Source organism: Culex pipiens, chromosome 1 (genome assembly GCF_016801865.2).
Source record: "Culex pipiens pallens isolate TS chromosome 1, TS_CPP_V2, whole genome shotgun sequence".
In the NCBI taxonomy this organism is placed as follows: Eukaryota; Metazoa; Arthropoda; class Insecta; order Diptera; family Culicidae; genus Culex; species Culex pipiens.
This window is the reverse complement of record NC_068937.1, coordinates 21,590,855-21,615,338: the sequence shown is the minus strand read 5'-3', so window position 1 is coordinate 21,615,338 and position 24,484 is coordinate 21,590,855. Positions and strand designations below refer to the sequence as shown.

Sequence of the window (24,484 nt, the reverse complement as noted above, 5' to 3'; positions counted from 1 at the left end):
CCGGCCACTCCAGGTTGTGGCCACTACTGTCGAAATGGCCATTATTATGTTCAGTATAAAAAACCATGAATTTTGATACCCATATTGCCACAACTCGTATGTTTCTGTAAATGTCCCCCCAGGCCCCGGGGGAACCTTCTTTGAGGGCACCGGCCACTCCAGGTTGTGGCCACTACTGTCGAAATGGCCATTATTATGTTCAGTATAAAAAACCATGAATTTTGATACCCATATTGCCACAACTCGTATGTTTCTGTAAATGTCCCCCCAGGCCCCGGGGGAACCTTCTTTGAGGGCACCGGCCACTCCAGGTTGTGGCCACTACTGTCGAAATGGCCATTATTATGTTCAGTATCAAAAACCATGAATTTTGATACCCATATTGCCACAACTCGTATGTTTCTGTAAATGTCCCCCCAGGCCCCGGGGGAACCTTCTTTGAGGGCACCGGCCACTCCAGGTTGTGGCCACTACTGTCAAAATGGCCATTATTATGTTCAGTATAAAAAACCATGAATTTTGATACCCATATTGCCACAACTCGTATGTTTCTGTAAATGTCCCCCCAGGCCCCGGGGGAACCTTCTTTGAGGGCACCGGCCACTCCAGGTTGTGGCCACTACTGTTGAAATGGCCATTATTATGTTCAGTATCAAAAACCATGAATTTTGATACCCATATTGCCACAACTCGTATGTTTCTGTAAATGTCCCCCCAGGCCCCGGGGGAACCTTCTTTGAGGGCACCGGCCACTCCAGGTTGTGGCCACTACTGTTAAAATGGCCATTATTATGTTCAGTATCAAAAACCATGAATTTTGATACCCATATTGCCACAACTCGTATGTTTCTGTAAATGTCCCCCCAGGCCCCGGGGGAACCTTCTTTGAGGGCACCGGCCACTCCAGGTTGTGGCCACTACTGTCAAAATGGCCATTATTATGTTCAGTATAAAAAACCATGAATTTTGATACCCATATTGCCACAACTCGTATGTTTCTGTAAATGTCCCCCCAGGCCCCGGGGGAACCTTCTTTGAGGGCACCGGCCACTCCAGGTTTTGGCCACTACTGTTGAAATGGCCATTATTATGTTCAGTATCAAAAACCATGAATTTTGATACCCATATTGCCACAACTCGTATGTTTCTGTAAATGTCCCCCCAGGCCCCGGGGGAACCTTCTTTGAGGACATCGGCCACTCCTGGTTTTGGCCACCACTGTCGAATTGGCCATTTTTCATGAGAACCACCGCATCATAGCGACTTCCACGCCGTCCGCTTCGCTCGAATTTCCTCCTTCTGCTGCCGGTGGTTCTTCCTTCTGGTTGCTGGTCCTCTTCTTCTATTGGCCGCTGCTGCTGCTGCTCCGCGCCGGCCCGACGTGCACAGTTCGAGTGCTCGTTCCAAAGTGACTTGCTTTTGCGAAATTTTCTGCTTAAATAGCGGCACAGCCGGAGAACGGCACAAAAGGGGCGCGGTCTCGAATGCATACGCTCGCTCTGATTGGTCATCTGTCCGATTTGTACTGAAAAATTACTCATTTTGATTGCATGTTTTAAGTGCTTTAACTATGTTTAGTCAGACTATCTATGTAGTTAAACAATAGCTGAAGTCTTCCTCTTTCGATTGGTGGTCCAACCATCTGGATTGATTCACAGGGAAAAAAGATATAAGCGTTCAAAATGTCCCCTTTTTCAACGCTTAAAAGTGACGCTTTGGATCGAATTTCTGAACTGGCCCCCCAATATAGTAAGTAAAGACATAGTCCTATGTCAAAAAAAAATATGTAGGTAAAACAGAAACGAAAATAACACCAAAATCTCGACCTTCCTCCCCTATCTAAAACCACTTTTCATCCCACACACAACGTCACTTGGTGGCGACGGTGACTTTTGTCAGACGACACCACCACCGCCGGAATCTACGCCGTATTTTCCCGGAATTCAGCAGAGCAAGCCAAATTTGCTCGCGCTTGTTAGCACAGCTGGTGGCGCGCACCTCCTTCAAACTTCTTCACGTGGAGTGTAAAACTCGTTATTTTTGATGATGAACAAAAAATGTGCGAGAGCACTTTCGTCCCAAATTGTGCAGAGTTTTGAAAACTTCAAAGGTTGGTGCCATTTTGTGTTTCTCAGGAATAAATTGAAAATATAAACAAACTTGACGTTTTCAACTCTTTAAATTTTATAACTTTGAGCCCCGCCTACTACGATTACAATGCTCCCGCGAACAATGCAATCAATCTCGCAAAAGCAGGCCTGTACTTACCACTTATCTTGTAGCTTCTACTTCCGGCCGTCGGGCCGGCACTTCCGGTCCCCGTCACCGCTCCTCCTCCTCCACCAAACTCAAAACTCTTCATCTCAAACGACGACGGCGACCGGTCGTCAATTTTCGTATTGCTCTTGGACCGGTTTATCGATCCGGGCCCCGCGAACCCGGTCACCGACAAACTGGCCAACGCCGACGACGACGGCGACCGGTCCACGATGGCACTCTTGATCAGGCTCAGGTTCTTCATGGTGCGGTCCTCTTCGCCACTGTCTCCGGCGGCTGCCGAGGCCGCCGACGTCGGAATCAACCCGGAACCACCGAGCTGGTTCCGGATGTTGTTGATCAGCAGCTGCTGGCTGCTGTTTTGCTGGTGGTGGTCCGTGTACAGCGACGACGGAGGTTTGTTCCGGTGCAACCGGAACGAGCTGGACCGGCCAAAGTTGAAGTTGTTGTTGCCGGCGCCGGCGTTCGATGCGGACAGGCTGAAGGAGCCACTCCGGCCACCGCCGGAGTACGAACCGGTGGCCGAGTGGGGTGGCGCCGGGCCGTAACCCGTGCTGCCGCCGGCGTTCGCCGTTGTCCGACTGTAGCGACACTTTGTGCTGCGGGGGATGTCCTGAAAAGAGTTGTTGTAAACAAATCGCTGTCAAAAATGTAACAATTTCTTATGGGGTTGACCATTTTGACAGCTACCCACCTTATCTTCCAGTATGTTGGAGAACACGTCCACGTGGTCATCCTCCTCGTTGAGCATGGCGAAAAAGTCCTTAAAACTATCCGGGAACGACGCCGGGAACTGTCCTCCACCGCCACTAGCCACACCTCCGGAAGTGGACGGCCCATAAACGGCGGCCGGAAGTGGCGACGCAGTCGCCGACCGTGCTCCTCCTCCTCCGCCATTGGCCACCGAAAGAGATCCGCGCTTTTGCTGTTGGTTCGGCTGTTGCTGCTGTCGAGCGCCATCCATGATGGTCATCGCCTACCCGAGCACCACCGGTGGCCACGAAAACCCGGGTTCATTCACTGCAGCTGTGGCTGTTGGGGAAAATAACAAAGAGAGAGAGGGGAGAGACGGACTATTATTGTTGTTGTAATGACTTGGGAGGATTATCGCAGCAGGCTGCGCGAACCCGGTCGGAGTGGTGTTTTTGAAATTTGCATAAACATGGCGTGCTTTGACCCCTCCGAGGGCGTGAACTGGACATGGGCTGTGCGGGGCCGAGTGGAGTTTTATTGGAGATGTTTGACTGGCTGTTTGTCCGTCGGGACATGGAAAGTAAACATTTTGGGATGAAGCGATTAAATGAATTTTATTCAAGCCTTCAGTCGACTCTCTGGTTGTCAATATCGAGTGGAACCATCGAGGGAAAGAAAGCGTAATTTTATTACTCTTATCGGTAGATGTCACTATTCACAAACCCGGATGGTTTGACACCAACTGTTGTCAAACGAACGGGGTCACTTTTTAGTTTGACACCCCTTTTACACGGAGTTCACACACACTACCAAACGTTTGTTTTGACAGTGTTCGTGAGTGCCGTGTAAAAAGTGACAGTTCGTCACTTTTTAGATGGACTTTGACCAACCAACGGGGTACAAACTAAAAATGTGTCAAACGAAAAAGTGACCAACCACCGGGGGTTGAGTATATCTCAACCAATCAGGGATCATGTCTCTGCAATCGGGGTACTCAATTTTGACAAGTCTGGAGTTTTTTTTTTTTTTTTGAAAAGGTCCAATAAACCAAATTTCCAGTTTTTGCTTTTTGGGTGTTTTTCAAATCTGCTTGAGTCGTCAGGGGTATTGAAAACGCCCAAAAAGCAAAAACTAAAAATTTGGTTTATTGGACCTTTTCAAAAAAAAAACTCCAGGAGTATTTCGAGCCACTCGCCTACAGATGTCGAGTCTCTTGAAAATGTTTCTACCTCATTAATATTAAAAAAAACAAGGTTCTTTTCTTTAAATTCAATAAAATTTGGTCAAACGGTCAATTTGATCGAGTTTCACAATAGGTTTGGATCATCACATATACATGACGAAATCCAGTCTGCAACCCTCTACGATCACCATCTCCATGCGAATTAGAATTTATGTAAAAAAAAGGTTGTTAATCAATTAAATTATTGTCGATATTATTATAGTCTAACGATAATGATAATCTATCCTTATCGTAATTTCAATAATTCTATCGGCGATAATCTTATCGCCGATAATGGCCACGTTTTTTGAATGGCTCATTTTTTAAACCATTCTAAAATCGACCTAAATGAATAAGGCTTTCTAAGCCCTGTGTTAAAAATGAGCATGAGCATGAGCATGAGAGACCAGCTTTCTAAGCCCTGTGTTAAAAATCTAATTTAACCCAAAAATGACGAACGTCTCGTCACAGTGTCCTAATGCAAATAAAGATCGAGCTCGAGCTGTCACAGCCCTGCGAAGTATGTTGGCCGACATATCGGGTGGTAAGTCAAAAAAAAACAGCTAGAAGTCGCCTGACAACAAACTTTTGCTAGAAAGAGATAGAAAATCTGACGCAAACAAACGTCCAGCTGCCATGTAAACATGCTTTGAATGTGTTGGCAAATTTCGGACTAGAAAGCCTTATTATATGTCAAAATCATCGCGCCACGTTGTTTCAAACGTAAACAAAGCCAGCTCATGCTGCAAATTAATGGGAACTTTTTAAAATGGGTGTATGAATTTAAAATAAAAATACAATTTTTATCAACTTTTCGGCAATTTTAGGAAAAAAATAGATTAATTACCTAGAATTCAGAAATTTGAAGAAAATTTGTTCCTGGTGTCATGTCCGTTCGTTCGTGTTTAGACATTATTTTATTTTTTCTGGTTGTACTAAAATTTTCACAAATTTCCGTATTTTTTCGAAAATAATTTGCAGTATGCAATATTTTAAAGTTTTTTTAAATTACTAAAATTGTCTCAAAGACATTTTTTTTCGAACATTTTTTTTCCTAATTTGCAGTATCAAACTTATCACAATATTCAAATTTTCTTTTTTGAAAAATACTAAAGGGACCATCCATAACCCACGTTGACACAGAAAAAAATTTGACAGAAAAAATATAAATATTGTTTATATAAATGTGTTAATTTTTTTCGAATTGGTTCGCCCAAAACAATTTTTTTTCGGCCACATCAAATGTAAGGGCTAATTTGAACATTTCTAAATCGAACGTATATATGCTATATATAATAAAATTTTAATTTTGGTGATGTAGAAAAAATCTTATTTTTCCTGCCAACTTTTCTTTTGGAGGCTAAAACTTGCTGAAGTAGATTTAAAGGTTTTTTTTGTCTGATACATTCGCGAATAATGTTTTCAGAGATGATCAAGCATGGTCATGACTTCTACAAGAAAAAAAATGGGCGGCTATAACTTGAAAACGTTGTACGATATTGAAATTCTGGTAAATCACTTTTCGATTGAAAATTTGATTTTACATCAAGAATTACAGTCAAAAATTTTTTTTTACTCTTTTCAATGTTTTTTGAAAATTATTTTTTTCAATAAATTGGCAGCACTGCCAATAAAAACGGTGCTCTGTACAAACATTTTTAAAAATCATATTTTGATAGCAAACTTTTTTCAACATTTTCAAAAAATATGTTTTTTTTTTTTTGAAAAAATGGCAACACTATTGCGCGTATTCCCGAAAAAGACACGCGGCATACCAGCCTCGAAACGACGCGCCGCACTTTCGGCAAATGCTCGCTGTCAAATCCCATACTGTGCATTTTGTTTTTGTTGATCTTCTTCTTCGAATCGCCTGGCATTGTTGCCAGGTATGTTTTTTATTGCACCAAAAGTGCATAAATCGCTGGCAACAATGTCTACGGCACAGTCAGAAATACCGCGCGGCGTGTACTTTTTAAAGAAACGTACAATACCAAATTTATTTTGACGAACCTGTGTCAACCTGCTCAAAGAATTGCTTTTTTTTCTTCTTAATCATCCAAAAATTAGAATTTTAAGAAGTAATTTTGCGCAATTAATTTTTGTATAGATTCCAAAGAATTCTTCAACTTCGCCATAGACATTAAATCGATCAGAATCGTTCTCAAGATACAGATTTTTGTATAGACAGCTGACAAAATTGTATGGAGACTTGTTTGGATGAACAAAGTTACTTCTTTGGCCATAAAAAAGTACACACACAAAATTTCATCCAAATCAAAAAAATGCAAACAAATCGTTGTTCGAAATCACAACGAATTACTCACATGTGTCACATCAGCAGTGCGTTCATACCGAAAATTCCCGGGGATTTTTCCAAAACTGGCAATTCCCGAATCCCGGGATTTTTCCCGGGAATTCCCGAAACTGAAAAAAAATGTTCTAGAAATTCAAAAATCGATGGCAACAGTATAAATTTTGCTTCTTGGGGAAAATTGTTTAAAAAAAATAGTTTACAGATCCACAAAATACCTATAAATTTAAATATTATATTTTCTATTTTTGTATATTTTAAAAAGACTTGGTATTACATTTACATATAGGGGAAATATACCCTTTCTAATCAAACACCTATCTTCGTCATATGGAGAGTTTGATGCTCGATTAAAGCTCCAAAAATACTATTAGGCTGTAAACTCACTAGCAACAGCACCGCCTCGAGAAAGCACGCAAATTTATGCCATTTACTGGCCAAAAAGATCAAATTTAATGCACTTTTGATCATAATTTCTATTTTGCGAGACCATTTCTCATCATTTTGGTGGCACACACATCCACACGCAAGATGAGAGGTTATTGTGGATTTAGCTCGTAGCTGGATTTTCTGGCATCTTCTCACGGTCATTGGAAACGGTCGTGGATAGACCTAAAGGGTTTTCAAAGCGCTTAAGATATAAAATTGCTTCCAACTACCGGCAACATGTTCTTTTGACCATTATTTAGTCACTCACTTGAAAAATAATCCCGAAAAATGTAAATAATTAGCAAGCACCATCAAAAAACAAACGCGCTAAATCTTTTGACGTTTGAATTTTGAATACCCATTCCAATCGAAGGCAGAAGAAATCCGAGCGAGGAGCGAAGGCAAATAAAGAAGGTGGCCACCAACACCACCAACATGCTGGTGCAGCGCCAGTTAGAATGAATATTTTTCCCGTTACCCGAGAAATTCAAAACCCGGGAAAATTGGACGCCCTAGCACATGTATGACGGCGGAGATCTTCGGTTGATTATTTGATACAATGTTATTTTTTTTGTGAAAAAATGCAACGGAAAACTGGGTAATTTTTTAGTGTTTATATTTTCACTTTAGATTCTGATCATAAAAACCTACAACTTTGCCGAAGACATCAAATCGATAAGAAAACTCGACTTTAGAATTATTTGTTCAACATTAGAATTCCTAGAATCCTAGAATTGGACATCGAAAAAGGTTTGGATATTCGAATAAGGGCTATGGTGTATGGTGTCTTATCTACAGTATTAGAGTGTAGGACATTAGGACAAAGTATCGGACATTCTCACTATGTGGACATTAGGGTGAAGGACCTCTGATTCGATCACTCGTCGGACACTAGAATTCAATGTCGTACCGTAGGGTAAAGAGCCCTGGTAGTGGACATAAATATCACAAAATTTCCACTAAATTTACTTCAAAATGTTCGGGCAAATGCTTGACGCTAACAAAACGGGACCCAACCAGTCCATTCCTCCCAGCACGTGACATATGACAAGTGTTGCCAGTTTAATCATTCTGTCCGCCGTTCGTCACGGTCGCTTGCTCTAATAGCTTTCTAGCTTTACATGATGGAAGTTGACAATTTCCGAGAGAGATTTGAGCTAGATCCAAACCCTTTCCTCCGGCTTGCAAAAACACCATCAACTCGTTTTCGCGTGAATTTTCGGAATGGCGAAATCCGTTCGCGTTGGATTAGGTGAAAATTCCACCGGATAGAAGGGAATGAGAAGGGGGAGCACGGGGAAAAGTTTTCAAATTACAGTCAATTTTACCTTTCAGACGCTTTTTTTTTGCCTCGGCTCTTTCGAGAGTTTGTGAATTTGGAAAGTTTTTACCCCGGAAAGTGAAGCGTAGTGAGGTTAGCTGTAACGTGAAATTTGCCTGAAAAACAGATATTAAATTACATTATCGTGAAATTGCGGGGCTTTCCGGCTTCGATTTCATCGAAAAGTTGCGCAAAGTTGTTTGAGCGTTTGTGCGAGCGCAATTTTGACGTTTGCTTGCACGCTCCAGCGAGATTAGATAGAGGCGGGTCTTTTTTAACCCAGAGGGTGGGAAAAAAAGGTCCGGCGTTTTGTAATCTCTTTATTATTGTGGATTAAAATCAGATTTGCGGGGGTTGGCTTTGATGTGATGATGGTGGCGCCGCCCTGCGGCAGTCATATATTTTTATGGTCTGACCGAGCGGCTACTGGGAAAGCCATTTCGAAAATTAGATTTGCTTATTTGAGCCAATAAAAGTATGTTTTTCAAGCTCCGTCTGGGCGCAACAGTCCATTAGCCGTCCGGGGACATTAATCCCTCTACCGTGAAAAATGGCAAGTCAAAGTTTGTGGTTCATTTGATTGCTCAAGCGGAACGGAGTTTAATTAACATCAAAGTTTTGAGGGTAAAAAAGTTATACGGTTGAATCAAAGTTAATCTCATTCAGCGTGAAAGCAATTTGACAGCTGCAGCGTGTTGCAATTTGCATCAAACAAGCTTTTTTTTGTTTTGAATCGTTCGACCTTCATGGCATGCTTTGTTCGCAGCTGTCACAAAAAAACCTTTTCACATGCATTTGGAAAATTCCACTTCATCGCTTCAATTTTGTGCTGCAAATTTCCTCTGTACAAAGTGAACAGTAGTTGCAGTTTCCGAGTAGCAACAGTGTGGATATTGGCCTGGAGCTACTCCTGACGGGACCTGTCAACGGCACAAAATATGTTAATACATGCGATATAATATGGATAGAGCTTAGAGGTAGGCAAACACAACATGTGTGTGCAGCATGCCGGCAGCACCCACTGCAAACACCCCGGAACAACTCGACACCATGTGACAGCAGTAGTAGCACCCACTTTGCATAGCCTACTGGCATGATGCAGTGTTCAAGACACAGCATGACACGAACAGTTCTCTTAAATGTTCAAAATTGACTCGATTTAACAGTTTGGCAACACTGTATTTACATTATGCACTATTTTCGTCATTTTGACAGTTCAAGAATTGTCAATTCAACAACTGTGTTGCCAAATCAGCAAAAAAAAGTTTCCAATGGGGAACTCAAAGCTTCCTAAAAAAACCCTCATGAAGCAAAAAGGACCCATCCCCGGAGGTTGGAACTTGTTCGCAGACAGAGACAAGTGCCCTTGAAAAAACAGGTTCAGTTTGCACCGGGAAACCCACTTGGCACCATCGTTATCAAAGCAAAACCAACCAGACGGCAGCAGCATAAGCGTTGGGTTTGATGGGCGATGACAGCGAAAGATTTTGGGGGATGGCAACACGGTCGGTGAAATGTCAAATCTAGAAAAAAATTACTGTCAAAAAAGGTAAAGGTAGGTTGCAAATTGCATCAAACTTCAAACCAAGCTTCCAAAAGTATATTTTCAAAATATTTTGACACAAATCTCCACCGTCTCGCCCTCTCTTCAAACGTCGACAGCGGGTCGTTTTGTTCTTCCGCCGGCAGATAGAGTCTAGTGTGGCGGAACTGACGTCGTCAGTGTGCAAAGATGATGATACTTGAACTAAACGAACTCTTGTTATGGAAACAGGAAGTTTAGTGCCACGCAATAAACACTGCTGCTGCTGCCAGTTTAGCTTGAGATGAGCTGACGGCGAAAGGTTAACGTTGGAAAGTTTGGTGAGCACGTGGCGTCATTTTGGAATGGGCCCTTTGAAGAAGTTGTTTTGGTTTTTGAAAATCTGGCTTTTTCAGTTTTATTAAATGATAAGTTTTGGTTTGGAAACATTTGTAATTTTTGTAGTTTTTTGTAATTTTGTAATTTTTGTGATTTTTGTAATTTTTGTATTTTTGGATTTTTAGTAATTTTTGTAACTTTTGTAATTTTTTATTTTTTTTTTAATTTTTGTAATTTTTATTATTTTTGTTGTAATTTTTGTAATTTTTGTAATTTTTGTATTTTTTGTAATTTTTGTAATTTTAGTTTTTTTGTAATTTTTGTAATTTTTGTAATTTTTGTAATTTTTGTAATTTTTGTAATTTTTGTAATTTTTGTAATTTTTGTAATTTTTGTAATTTTTGAAATTTTTGTAATTTTTGTATTTTTTTGTAATTTTTGTAATTTTTGTAATTTTTGAAATTTTTGTATTTTTTGTATTTTTTGTAATTTTTGTATTTTTTGTAATTTTTGTAATTTTTGTAATTTTTGTAATTTTTGTAATTTTTGTAATTTTTGTAATTTTTGTAATTTTTGTAATTTTTGTAATTTTTGTAATTTTTGTAATTTTTGTAATTTTTGTAATTTTTGTAATTTTTGTAATTTTTGTAATTTTTGTAATTTTTGTAATTTTTGTAATTTTTGTAATTTTTGTAATTTTTGTAATTTTTGTAATTTTTGTAATTTTTGTAATTTTTGTAATTTTTGTAATTTTTGTAATTTTTGTAATTTTTGTAATTTTTGTAATTTTTGTAATTTTTGTAATTTTTGTAATTTTTGTAATTTTTGTAATTTTTGTAATTTTTGTTATTTTTGTAATTTTTGTAATTTTTGTAATTTTTGTAATTTTTGTAATTTTTGTAATTTTTGTAATTTTTGTAATTTTTGTAATTTTTGTAATTTTTGTAATTTTTGTAATTTTTGTAATTTTTGTAATTTTTGTAATTTTTGTAATTTTTGTAATTTTTGTAATTTTTGTAATTTTTGTAATTTTTGTAATTTTTGTAATTTTTGTAATTTTTGTAATTTTTGTAATTTTTGTAATTTTTGTAATTTTTGTAATTTTTGTAATTTTTGTAATTTTTGTAATTTTTGTAATTTTTGTAATTTTTGTAATTTTTGTAATTTTTGTAATTTTTGTAATTTTTGTAATTTTTGTAATTTTGTAATTTTTGTAATTTTTGTAATTTTTGTAATTTTTGTAATTTTTGTAATTTTTGTAATTTTTGTATTTTTTGTAATTTTTGTAATTTTTGTAATTTTGAATCGTTTTAACGGTTTGGCAACACTGTGTTTATATTTTGTATGATTTTTAACAATTTGACAGTTCAAGAATTGTCAATTCAATAACTGTGTTGCCAAATCAGAAAAAAGTTGCTAAGGGGTATCTAAAAGATTCTTTAAAAACCTAAAAAAATAATTATTTTTGTATTTTAAATAATTCAGTGTTGCCATAACCTACAGAAACCTAACCTCAGTCTTCAATGTTACTCTCTGCTTCGCAAACAAACCCGGCTCGGTGCAACTTGACGTCAACTTACGACCGCTGTCAAACCGCTGGCTGCCTCTGTTCTGTCATTAGTTCGCCCAAAGCCTACTATGTACGAGGCTGAGGCTGGCAGAACGAACAAGTTTGGCTCGTTCCACTAATTAGCTGTTATCTGCAAACACTCACTTGCCGGAGCCGTTCACCCAGAGGGAGAGAGCACAAACCAGCAACTAAATTGTTTTTATTTCGCAAGTTTGTCTTCGCATTTTTGTTCAGGGCAGAGAAAAGCAGACGTTGCGGAGTTTGGGTGGAGATGATCTTAGCGTAGCTAAATTTTTAAATGACAGATGACTAAATTAGCTGCGATTAGGGCATCTTTATCGGTTTTTTTTTAATCCTCGAGAGAACTATTTTAGCAACGGTTGAGATGCTCTAGAATGACAGATGACAAAATTGGCAAAGATTAGAGCATCTCTACCGGGTTTTCAAAAAAGACAACGTTCGAACTGTTTTGGCAACGGTAGTGATGCCCTAACTGTGTCAAATTTCACCACATCCTGTTCTTAAAGAACCTCTCCCACTTGTCTATGTCCCCGGGGGGCCAAAATGAACAGGATTAAGTCTGGCCATCACTGGCCATCGTTGATGTGGTTCGTCCTACCGATCTAACTGCCGGTTGCCTTCTGCTCTCGACCCATCTCTGGTCGAGTGATAATTAATTGCATTACGATAGACACGTCTTGTTAGTGTCTGGCCGGTCGGTTCTTTTTTGCTACTCTCCGTCCTGTCCCTCAGAGCGTCCCTTTGTCGTAATTGAGTGTGATGCGATGGCAACACTGGTCCGCCCGGGTTCGGAAAAAGGGCGGAATATTATCTGTAGGAGGCTCTGCCCAGCCTGGCACTAATTAATGGTAGTGTGGAGCTAGGTTTTTTGCCTCCACTCTATTCTGGGTCGTTCCCGGCCCCGGTGGGATGAAGAGCAGTAAATGCGATTTAATATTGTAATTAAGGACGGCGGCTTTTGTAATAATTCATCACGCGGGAATTGGGTGATAAAGCGCGGTCACTTGTTTTGGAGCACGACTCCATCAAACTGATGACGTTTTTATGATGAGGTACAATTTGCAGCTTAGGTCATCTCCAACTCCACAGAAAACATATTGTACATAATAAAAGTTTGGCGGTGGAGATGCCCTAATCTGTCAAAAATAAAGCCAAATAAAAGTCGGCGGTAGAGATGACCTTAGCTTACCATAGTGTTTCCAATTAACAAAATTGTCAAAATTATCAAAAATGTCAAAATTGTCAAAATTGTCAAAATTGTCAAAATTGTCAAAATTGTCAAAATTGTCAAAATTGTCAAAATTGTCAAAATTGTCAAAATTGTCAAAATTGTCAAAATTGTCAAAATTGTCAAAATTGTCAAAATTGTCAAAATTGTCAAAATTGTCAAAATTGTCAAAATTGTGAAAATTGTGAAAATTGTGAAAATTGTGAAAATTGTGAAAATTGTCAAAATTGTCAAAATTGTCAAAATTGTCAAAATTGTCAAAATTGTCAAAATTGTCAAAATTATCAAAATTGTCAAAATTGTCAAAATTGTCAAAATTGTCAAAATTGTCAAAATTGTCAAAATTGTCAAAATTGTCAAAATTGTCAAAATTGTCAAAATTGTCAAAATTGTCAAAATTGTCAAAATTGTCAAAATTGTCAAAATTGTCAAAATTGTCAAAATTGTCAAAATTGTCAAAATTGTCAAAATTGTCAAAATTGTCAAAATTCTCAAAATTCTCAAAATTCTCAAAATTCTCAAAATTCTCAAAATTGTCAAAATTGTCAAAATTGTCAAAATTGTCAAAATTGTCAAAATTGTCAAAATTGTCAAAATTGTCAAAATTGTCAAAATTGTCAAAATTGTCAAAATTGTCAAAATTGTCAAAATTGTCAAAATTGTCAAAATTGTCAAAATTGTCAAAATTGTCAAAATTGTCAAAATTGTCAAAATTGTCAAAATTGTCAAAATTGTCAAAATTGTCAAAATTGTCAAAATTGTCAAAATTGTCAAAATTGTCAAAACTGTAAAAATTGTCAAAATTGTCAAAATTGTCAAAATTGTCAAAATTGTCAAAATTGTCAAAATTGTCAAAATTGTCAAAATTGTCAAAATTGTCAAAATTGTCAACATTGTCAAAATTGTCAACATTGTCAAAATTGTCAAAATTGTCAAAATTGTCAAAATTGTCAAAATTGTCAAAATTGTCAAAATTGTCAAAATTGTCAAAATTGTCAAAATTGTCAAAATTGTCAAAATTGTCAAAATTGTCAAAATTGTCAAAATTGTCAAAATTGTCAAAATTGTCAAAATTGTCAAAATTGTCAAAATTGTCAAAACTGTAAAAATTGTCAAAATTGTCAAAATTGTCAAAATTGTCAAAATCGACAAAATTATCAAAATTGTCAAAAATGTCAAAATTTTCAGCATTGTCAAAATTGTGGAGTTTTGAGTAAGCGTATCTTTTTTTGACAAATGTCAATTTACCCAACAGGGAACAGCTAAGAAAAACTTCAAAGATACAATTTAAAATCTAATTTATAATGTTTCCAAATGAAATCAAATTTTCTCATGAATTTAAACGATGTCACTCCTCGAGGAAGCCCGAGCAATTCACTTCAGCACCATAATAAACCAACCTGCCCACGTGGGTTCACATACGACACTGTACGAAGAAAGTGGCTCCGACCTCACGATTCCGTGATAACAGAGGCTTGATTTTCCTCCTGATGAAAAAGAGCATCGCAGTAGGCGGCCCCAGCACACTCATTTGTCAAGCTGCGTTGAAAGCAGGTCATGCCGCGGGTTCCAGTCATCAGTCCATTAGCGCCGCCATCTTGGAAAACCGTCACGTGTCGTCTGCCATTGCAAACCGCAAACAACTTTATGACAGTTTCTACCTCAGGAACATGGGTGCTTACGGCCGTAGGCCGTGAAACTATCGGATTCACGCAAAAAGATAACGCTGGCGCTGAGATTTGCCCCGGTGAAGATGCGAGGTGGGGGTGCTTTGACAGTTGGAAAAAAGCCGCCTTGCGGCTTCTGCGGCTACTGCGATTATCTCCGCGAGATGATCCTGCATCGGATTCCACAAAATCATGGCTCACTGAGCCGGCCGGATTACACAACAATCCGTAATAAGCTCTCTTGTAAAAGGGCGAATGACGACACACACATATGTAAACATATTCACGCCACCACAAACATCGCACGTACGCCCCCGCAGCAGGGTTGCCCGGAGCTCCTTTTGCTCATCGTCGTTGCCGCCGGTATATAAATGGCTCACTTTGCGAAGGGGATGTTTTTACCCGTCAAAAGACGATTGAATTAATCAGTGTTTATTACGCGATATTCACCCCCCCTGCCTGCGAGGCTGAAACCGTGTCGGAATGCTCTTCCTTGGGTGGAATTTTGAAAGGAAGCCAAAAGGGCCTATCTTTAAAACTGTTAGGTGAGATAGAAATTTTTAGAGTGTCGCGCCCCTCGTTCAAACCTCATCTGTCAAAAAAAGGTAAACAAAGTTTGCAGTGCTGCCAGAAGTGCAGAAAAATAAACGTTCTAAAAATCAAGCAAAAAATAATTCGCAACACTTGAAGAGTGTCGCGCCCCTTGTAGAACACGGAACATTAAAAGAATAAACAGAACTTTCAGTACAGCCAGAAATCCAAAACAAATCGTTAGAAAAATATGTTTAAAACTTAGTATGGAAGGAACAAACATTATTTGTTTCTCAGTTTTTTTATTTATAAAAGTTTTAAAATTCAAAGTACAATTTATTAAAGAATTCGATAATTCACAAATTCAAAAAAAAATGAAAACTTCAGATTTTGAATATGTTGCGAAATAATTTCGCAAAAAACGAGCGTTTCGAGCAACAAATAAAAAAGAAAGTGTTTTAAAATACATTTTACACCAGTCCAGTTATTTTGTAATAATGAGATTTCTGAATATTCAAGGATTGTCGAAAAATTGTGTTTAGTCGCCTTCTATTTTGATTATAATTCTACTATTTATTCTTAAAACTATGTTTCTAGTTTTTTGCACCCTTGATTGTTTGGGCCGATTTTGAAAAAGGGCAACATAAACTTTAAAAATTAAATGCAAAGGCCATACTTTGAATTCAAAAATTCAGAAATTAAGAAATTCAAAAATTATACAAAATTACAATAAAAAAAAACAATACAAAGCAGTACAAAATTTTGCATTTTTGAATTTCAAAATTTCTGAAAAAAAATTCTAAAAGTTTTAAATTTATATATTTTACTAATCATGAATCTACAAATTCAAAATTTGAAAAAAATATAAATTTTTCAGTTTCCATTTTTTTTAATTCAATTTGTTATTTCAAAAAATTTCAATTTCAAGAATTTAAAAACCGTTAATTTTTAAAATGTAAACGAAAAAAACTCAAATTTTCAAAAACAAAATTCACAAAATTCACAAAATACACAAAAATTTAATAAAAAAATTCAGCTACAAAGAAAGAAAAAAAATCAAAAAATCAAAATTCTCAAAATTTTAATTTAAAAAGAAATTTAATATTTTCAATTCCTAAATTAAAAAACTTGACTTAAAATTAATGGAACTAAACCAATTAAACCACAGAGTAATGCTGAGATTAAACTCCTCCAAATTAAAAAAAATGGAAAATAGAAAAAAACAATCCATGCAAACCTACTTTATTGCTCTGTTTTTTTAGTTATAAGATTTGAAGCTTTGAAATTTAAAAGTACAATTATTTGAGAATTCAATAATGTTAAATAAAAAAAATAATTTAAATAAATTTTCAGATTTCAAAATTATGCGACTGAAAATTTGAAAATAAAAAATATAAATTCAAAATTTTTGATATTCAAACATCATTGATAAAAAATAAATCATTCGAAATTTGCACTTTCAACATACTTCTGAATTTTAAATTTCATGAATCCAAAATTTGGAAATTCTCAAGAACTAAAAACTTAAAAATTTCAAAATTTAGGAATAATTATAAAAACGTGAAATATTATAAAAATAAAAAAATAAAAACATTTAAATTTAAAAAATCCAAGTGCCATACATAAAAAATCTGAAATCCCTATTTTAAAACTTTTAATTTAAAAATTTAGGATTATAAAAATAAAAATTTTCGTTTATTTGAGATTTCGGACTCAATCGTAAAACTTTAAAATTCTAAAATGCTAATATTGAAAAATAAATTTTAATGAACTAAAAAATCTAAAAAATTTTAAATTTAGATTCTAGAAATGATATTTTTTTTGAGAAATTCAGTCATCAAAAAAATAAGACATTTTTAGATGCATGAAGTTTGAAATTTAATAATACAAATAGTATAATATTCTAGAATATATAAAAAAAATCATAAAATTTTGAAACTTAAAATTACAAACATCTCGATAAACAAAATTTTAAAACTACAATAACTTATAAAGCTTTGTTAACAATGAATTAAAGCCTGGAAAATTTTAAATTTCACATTTTTAAATTAATAAATTCAATAGTTCAAAATTTTCAAAATCAAGAACAATTACAACAATTACAGAATTCTAGAACTTTAAAATTTCTATACTTGAATTTTGGATTTTAAATTTTTTGAATTTTTGAACTGAAATTTTGAATTTTACTAAATTTGTATCTTAAAATAGTTAATTTTTATTTTTTTTTGTTATTTGAATATTTTAGTGTTTTTGTTTTTAAAGTTCATTTTATTATATTTCTTTTGTTTTTTTTTTTTTTTTTGAATTTTTAATGCACTTTAATCTTCTTAACCTGGGTGTTGAATAGTGGTTCGCAAAACGGCCTCAATTTTGAACTGTCAAAGTGGAACCAATTTACTGTTTGCCGAAATTAGATACTCTAGAGAGTATTGTTATCAATCAATACAAATTGTTTTTTTTTTTTTTTGCAAGAACGAAAAATTTGTGGCTTTTAGACTTGGGATTGAAGTTAAAAGACCTTAAGAAAGTTGAAAGCGAGATCGTTTTTTTTATAATTATTAATGGAAGTTGTTTATAGAGTCAATGAGGTTATATCCATCCAGAAACTGTCTTAATTGTGTGATTCCGTTTGAAAACCTGGTTTAGTTTAAATCTTTTCTGCTTGTTGAATTAGCTTCGCTAGAATTAGCGATGTTTTTTTCCCTGGACCAAGAAGAGCTGCAGGATTCCAAAATCAGCCAGGGAATTTATCTGCGATATCGAAGAATGGCGCTCTTGCTGCAGTTCTTCGTCACCCTTAAAAAAGAAAAATCTCTTTTAACCGATCGAAACGCGACAATTTTCTAACAAAAAAGGTCAAAAACTAGACAAAGTAAAACACATACTACTGATTTAAAAACAGCTCATTTACCAATAAGAAAAAAGTCATGCTTGTGCTTGAACAGCCTCCTTGTAGATTGTAACAAAGTGGGATCATTCGAAAATCACGTTACGCATTCTCTCTATTCATCACCCAGCTAAAAGGCGGTCCTTTTCTCAAAAATTGTTGAAGGCAGGCATTTTTTTTGCAAAAACCTTAGGTACCTGTCAAAATAAGTAAACAAAGTTTGCAGTGATGTCAGAAATGCACAACTCTCTTCATATCAAATTACAACGATGTTTACAAAGCTGTCTGAATCTACCATCTGTCAAAAAAGTCAACAACTAAGCTCCAATCCGCACACAACTTTCAAAACAGTAAAATTTTGCAGTGCTGCCAGGTTATCCGCTTAGTCCCTTTGCACACTAAAATTTCAAAAATCTCAACATCCTCAGCCGAGCATGCTGTAAATACCGCAAATCGCCGCTCATGTGGATGAGCACCAGGGCAAGACCTTTCCTTTTCATCGTCACCAGCGGCTGGAATCTCTCTGCTGGATTTTGGAGTCCCCGTGGGGCGTGATGGAGTTGTCATGTAGAAGCGACCCCCCTCCTTCCTCCTTCTCGTTACTGGAATTTGCTCTCGCCATGGCAACCAAGTAGATCCATCACTAGATTTCGTCGCACGGGGCACGTCCTGTCTCTAGAGGGAATGACGCCGTTACTTTGTACAAACGGTTGTCGTAATTAGCTTGTTTTTGGGCCTACGGCGGGACCTCCCCGTTTCGGAATGTGTCGTGTCGTCACGTAAAATCCCCAAGTGGAAATTTACATTTATGTCTGTGTGTCGTGACGGTCGTCATTACGGCTTACAAACTGTTATCGCCGGCAATTGGCGTCGTTTTTTGGCACCTAGAACAACTTATTTCTTGATTACTTTTTTTGTCGGAACTGGGTTAATGACAGGGGTCTGGGTGGAGATGACCTAAACGTAGCTCCATTTTGGCTGTCATTAGAGCATCTCTACCGGGTTTTCAAAACACACATCGATCCGACTACTTTGTCAACCGAGGAGATGCTCTAAAATGACAGCAGGCATATTTGCTCCGATAAGAGCATCTCTACCGGGTTTTTCAAAACAGACGTCATTTGGACCATTTAGATCATTTCCACCGGGGCCCTCACTGCTCACTGTGGCCTACTGCTGCACCAAGTGCATCGATTGCCCAGCCACTCGGAAAGGAACTGCTGCTGCACGTACCACGATGTTCCTGTCGGAAGCACAGTTCCGGCCACTGACTTTTCAAAAGGTCCTATCGAACCAACTCTTCTTTTTTTCTTTTTGCTCCTTTGATCTTTCATGGAGTCCCCGATTCGGTTCATCAGGTTTGACCAGAGGCAAAAACCCGCACTCTTTGATCATCTCCACACTGGAATCTACTTCGGCTCCACGTTGGGCCCTTTGGATCTGGACTCGACTCGAAGAGTGCTTCTTCCACCCGGCTAAGAAGCGTGAACGCCACTACCGCGGCAGAGTAGCAAAAGTTGGACAAACCGAGAAGTGAAAAGTCAAATTCTCGGTGCAGAGCTTTGAGTCGCTTGGGAACCGATTGCAGTTGAAGGTGGTGGGCGGTGGATTTTCCTGGAAGTTTTTATTTTTGCTCCCCTTTTCTCCACTGTTTACGGTTTGCAGAGGAAGGAAAGTTTCCAAAGTAGTTTCAACGAGTTGGAGCGTTTCTTGATTTTTTTTTTCTGCGACGATCAAAGTGTGCCACGTGGATGAACTTTTGAAACGATTTCATTCGAATAGTTTATCTACTAATAACTTGATTGGTGTTTTTTGTTGAAGTTTGAAAGAAATTATTCTTTCTTTCTTCATTTTGAAACGCTTTGGTCATCTCCACCGACTAAGAATTGATAAATTTGACAGCTTAGAGCATCTTCACCGTCACTTGTTTTTTTTTATTTTGTTTAAGTTAGGTTACCAACACCGAATTTTTTTTTTTTTGATGATATTATTTATTTTAGTTTAGAGGAGCTAAGGTCATTTCCACCGTTTACTCAAAACAAAAAAGATTTGGGCTATTTTAAGCAATCTTTTATGCCTTTTGAGCAATTCTCTCAGATTTCGGTCATTCGATTTTTTTTTGTATTTTTTAATCCGACTGAAACTTTTTTGGTACCTTCGGTATGCCCAAAGAAGCCATTTTGCATCATTAGTTTGTCCATATAATTTTCCATACAAATTTGGCAGCTGGCCATACAAAAATCTTTTGAAGGAATTTTTTGATCGATTTGGTGTCTTCGGCAAAGTTGTAGGTATGGGTATGGACTACACTGGAAAAAAATTATACAGGGTAAAAAATTTTTTGGTGATTTTTTATTTAACTTTTTGTCACTAAAACTTGATTTGCAAAAAACACTATTTTAATTTTTTATTTTTTTTTATATGTTTTAGAGGACATCAAATGCCAACTTTTCGAAAATTTCCAGGTTGTGCAAAAAATCATTGACCGAGTTATGAATTTTTGAATCAATACTGATTTTTCAAAAAATCGAAAAATTGGTCGCAAAAATGTTTTAACTTCATTTTTCGATGTTAAATAAAATTTGCAATCAAAAAGTACTTTAGTGAAATTTTGATAAAGTGCACCGTTTTCAAGTTAAATCCATTTTTTTTTTTTTGAATATAGTCAAAGTTTTAATTTTTTTTAATTCGTGCACATGTTTGCCCACTTTAAAAAAATATATTTTTGAAAAGCTGAGAAAATTCTCTATATTTTGCACTTTTGAACTTTGTTGATACGACCCTTAGTTGCTGAGATATTGCCATGCAAAGGTTTAAAATCAGGAAAATTGATGTTTTCTAAGTCCCACTCAAACAACACACCATTTTCCAATGTCGATATCTCAGCAACTAATGGTCCGATTTTTAATGTTAAAATATAAAACATTCGTGAAATTTTCCGATCTTTTCGAAAAAAATATTTTCAATTTTTTTCACCGAGACTAACATCTCAAAAGGGCCGAACATTCAATATTACGCCCTTTTAAAATGTTAGTCTTGGTTTAAAAATTTCAAAAAAAAAATTTCGAAAAGATCGGAAAATTTTACGAATGTTTCATATTTTAACATTGAAAATTGGACCATTCGTTGCTGAGATATCGACATTAGAAAAAACATATAAAAAAAAATAAAAAAAATTAAAAATAGTGTATTTTTTGCAAATCAAGTTTTAGTGACAAAAAGTTAAATAAAAATCACCAAAAAAAATTTACCGTGTATTATTTTTTTCAGTGTAGTTCATATCCATACCTACAACTTTGGCGAAGACACCAAATCGATCAAAAAATTCCTTCAAAAGATACAGATTTTTGAATTTTCATACATCATTTTTATATGGCCAGCTACCAAATTTGTATGGAAAATTATATGGACAAACTAATGATGCAAAATGGCTTCTTTGGGCATACCGAATTCACCAAAAAAGTTACAGTCGGATTAAAAAATACAAAAAATAAAATTTAAGAAAAAGACCGATTTTGTAGAGAACTGCTCTTTTGTCAAAAAATACACATTCACTAGAAAAGAATAAGATTGGGGTTGTTCATATCGTTCTTGTTTTCATTTGTCAAAACAATATACGCTAAATGAATATAACATAGTTTTGAGTTATTTCCAGCCACAGAAACAGAAAAAAATACTTTTTTCGATATGAATTTTCAGCCAATATTGGGATGGAATCTAGATTAAATTTTGAAAACAACCTGCAGATAGGACCTTTTGAAAATTTAATCTAGGAATCTAAATTGTATGACAAAATTTGCCATCAGCAACACAATTCACGGGTTTTTATTCAGAAATTTAGCGTTTAAATTGGGTCCTAAAATGAAGCTTAGATTGTTGATATTATTGTTTACAGCGATAAAGCTTATTTTTCTGAGTACAATGACCCATTGTACGACCACAAAGAGTTTAAAATGGATTTTTAAATCATTTTTGAAAAATTAACCTCGCGGTCCTTCTTGACAGAAAAGCTCCTGCTTGACAGCTCGTTCCAAGGGGACCATAGTTGATCCATCGAAAAAATGTTGTCTTGTCAAAAAAAAAATTTGCATTAAAATGAAAAAAAGTTATCAGAAATGGTTTTTAATCGTGTTTTATACCGTTGTACATAAAAATTGACATAGGGCTTTAGTACCCAATTGCGGGAAAAAATAAAATCAAAAAACAAAACATTGATTTGTTTTGGGCTACCACTTGACTGCTAGTGCTTTTGTTGTGGGCTCTCATTTGACAATCGTGCTAATGTCAACTGCTGTCCAAGGTATGTAGATTAGATAAGGTAAGGCGGAAATTCCCAGCTGTCAAAATAGTTAGCACGAAACCCGGATTTTACATGGAGAATTTTTGAAAAGTGCAAATTTGAGTATTTTCTAGTAATTCGCGTAATTCGATTCAGTTTGACATGCTTAACAATTCCACAGAAAAAAATCCGGTGAAATTTGCCAGGCAAATAATCAAATTTTCACTTGGCAGAAATTCTCTATATAAAATCCGAGTTTCGTGCTAACTATTTTGACAGCTTGAAAATCCGCCTTACCTTACTAATCTACATACCTTGACTGCAGTCAGTTTGCTTTGGTCGGAATAGGGTTGCCATCCCCCGGTTATTTCCGACAATATTTCAAAATATGTTAAAAACAAAAACGAATCTGAACTTTTCAAAACAATACACGCTCACTGAAAACGAACAAGACTTGGGTTATTTTGAGCAATCTTTTTGACATTTGCCAAAAACAAAACACGCTTATTTGAAACAACCTAGATTTAGATTATTTTAAACAAAATTGTTAACATTTGTGAAATCAACAACCGCTTTCGGTTATTTTAAGCCAAAAACAAATTTAAATTAAAAAGGGGTAATTCTCTACCAACTCACACGAAATCGGGAAAAGTTGCCCCGACCCCTCTTCGATTTGCGTGAAACTTTGTCCTAAGGGGTAACTTTTGTCCCTGATCACGAATCCGAGGTCCGTTTTTTGATATCTCGTGACGGAGGGGCGGTACGACCCCTTCCATTTTTGAACATGCGAAAAAAGAGGTGTTTTTCAATAATTTGCAGCCTGAAACGGTGATGAGATAGAAATTTGGCATCAAAGGGACTTTTATGTAAAATTAGACGCCCGATTTGATGGCGTACTCAGAATTCCGAAAAAACGTATTTTTCATCGAAAAAAACAATAAAAAAGTTTTAAAAATTCTCCCATTTTCCGTTACTCGACTGTAAAAAATTTTGGAACATGTCATTTTATGGGAAATTTAATGTACTTTTCGAATATACATTGTCCCAGAAGGGTCATTTTTTCATTTAGAACAAAATTTTTCATTTTAAAATTTCGTGTTTTTTCTAACTTTGCAGGGTTATTTTTTAGAGTGTAACAATGTTCTACAAAGTTGTAGAGCAGACAATTACAAAAATTTTGATATATAGACATAAGGGGTTTGCTTAAAAACATCACAAGTTATCGCGATTTTACGAAAAAAAGTTTTGAAAAAGTTACTTTTTGCGTTTCTCTTTGTTTCGTCGTCCGTGTCTGTCGCGGGTGACCATAAACGGCCATGATCGATGACGACCAACTTTTTTAAAACTTTTTTTCGTAAAATCGTGATAACTTGTGATGTTTATAAGCAAACCCCTTATGTATATATATCAAAATTTTTGTAATTGTCTGCTCTACAACTTTGTAGAACATTGTTACACTCTAAAAAATAACCCTGCAAAGTTAGAAAAAACACGAAATTTTAAAATGAAAAATTTTGTTCTAAATGAAAAAATGACCCTTCTGGGACAATGTAGATTCGAAAAGTACATTAAATTTCCCATAAAATGACATGTTCCAAAATTTTTTACAGTCGAGTAACGGAAAATGGGAGAATTTTTAAAACTTTTTTAGTGTTTTTTTCGATGAAAAATACGTTTTTTCGGAATTCTGATTACGCCATCAAATCGGGCGTCTAATTTTACATAAAAGTCCCTTTGACACCAAATTTCTATCTCATCACCGTTTCAGGCTGCAAATTATTGAAAAACACCTCTTTTTTCGCATGTGCAAAAATGGAAGGGGTCGTACCGCCCCTCCGTCACGAGATATCAAAAAACGGACCTCGGATTCGTGATCAGGGACAAAAGTTACCCCTTAGGACAAAGTTTCACGTAAATCGAAGAGGGGTCGGGGCAACTGCTGTGTGAGTTGGCGGAGAATTACCCAAAGATTACACACATTTTTTTTTGAATTTCCTCATCACTGTCCAAACTGTCAAAGTTCAACACCTTAATATCTTCAACGGAACCAGATGAAACCAAAAGCAACTCACGCCATCTGATTCCAACGAAGAGAAACTTCTCCAGAACCATAAAAAGAAAGTAACTTGGCCAAAGTTAGTACCGTGAGCCGAAAAAAAACTCACGAACCAGACCGAATTGAATGGA

The 24,484-nt window shown here is 36.1% G+C and overlaps 1 protein-coding gene across 2 annotated transcripts in view; it reads right to left on the bottom strand.

Annotated features, from left to right (window-relative positions):
- LOC120420223 (uncharacterized) overlaps positions 1-24,484 on the bottom strand; it is a 204,988-nt gene that overhangs the window by 90,496 nt on the left and 90,008 nt on the right. For both annotated transcript variants that reach the window (XM_039583211.2, XM_039583212.2), the window contains exons 3-4: positions 2,972-3,309; positions 2,269-2,890 (exon numbers count right to left, since the gene is read on the bottom strand). In XM_039583211.2, coding sequence (XP_039439145.1) covers positions 2,269-2,890; positions 2,972-3,250 — 901 coding nt within the window. In that variant the 5' untranslated portion in view covers positions 3,251-3,309. The remainder of the gene's footprint in view (positions 1-2,268; positions 2,891-2,971; positions 3,310-24,484) is intronic.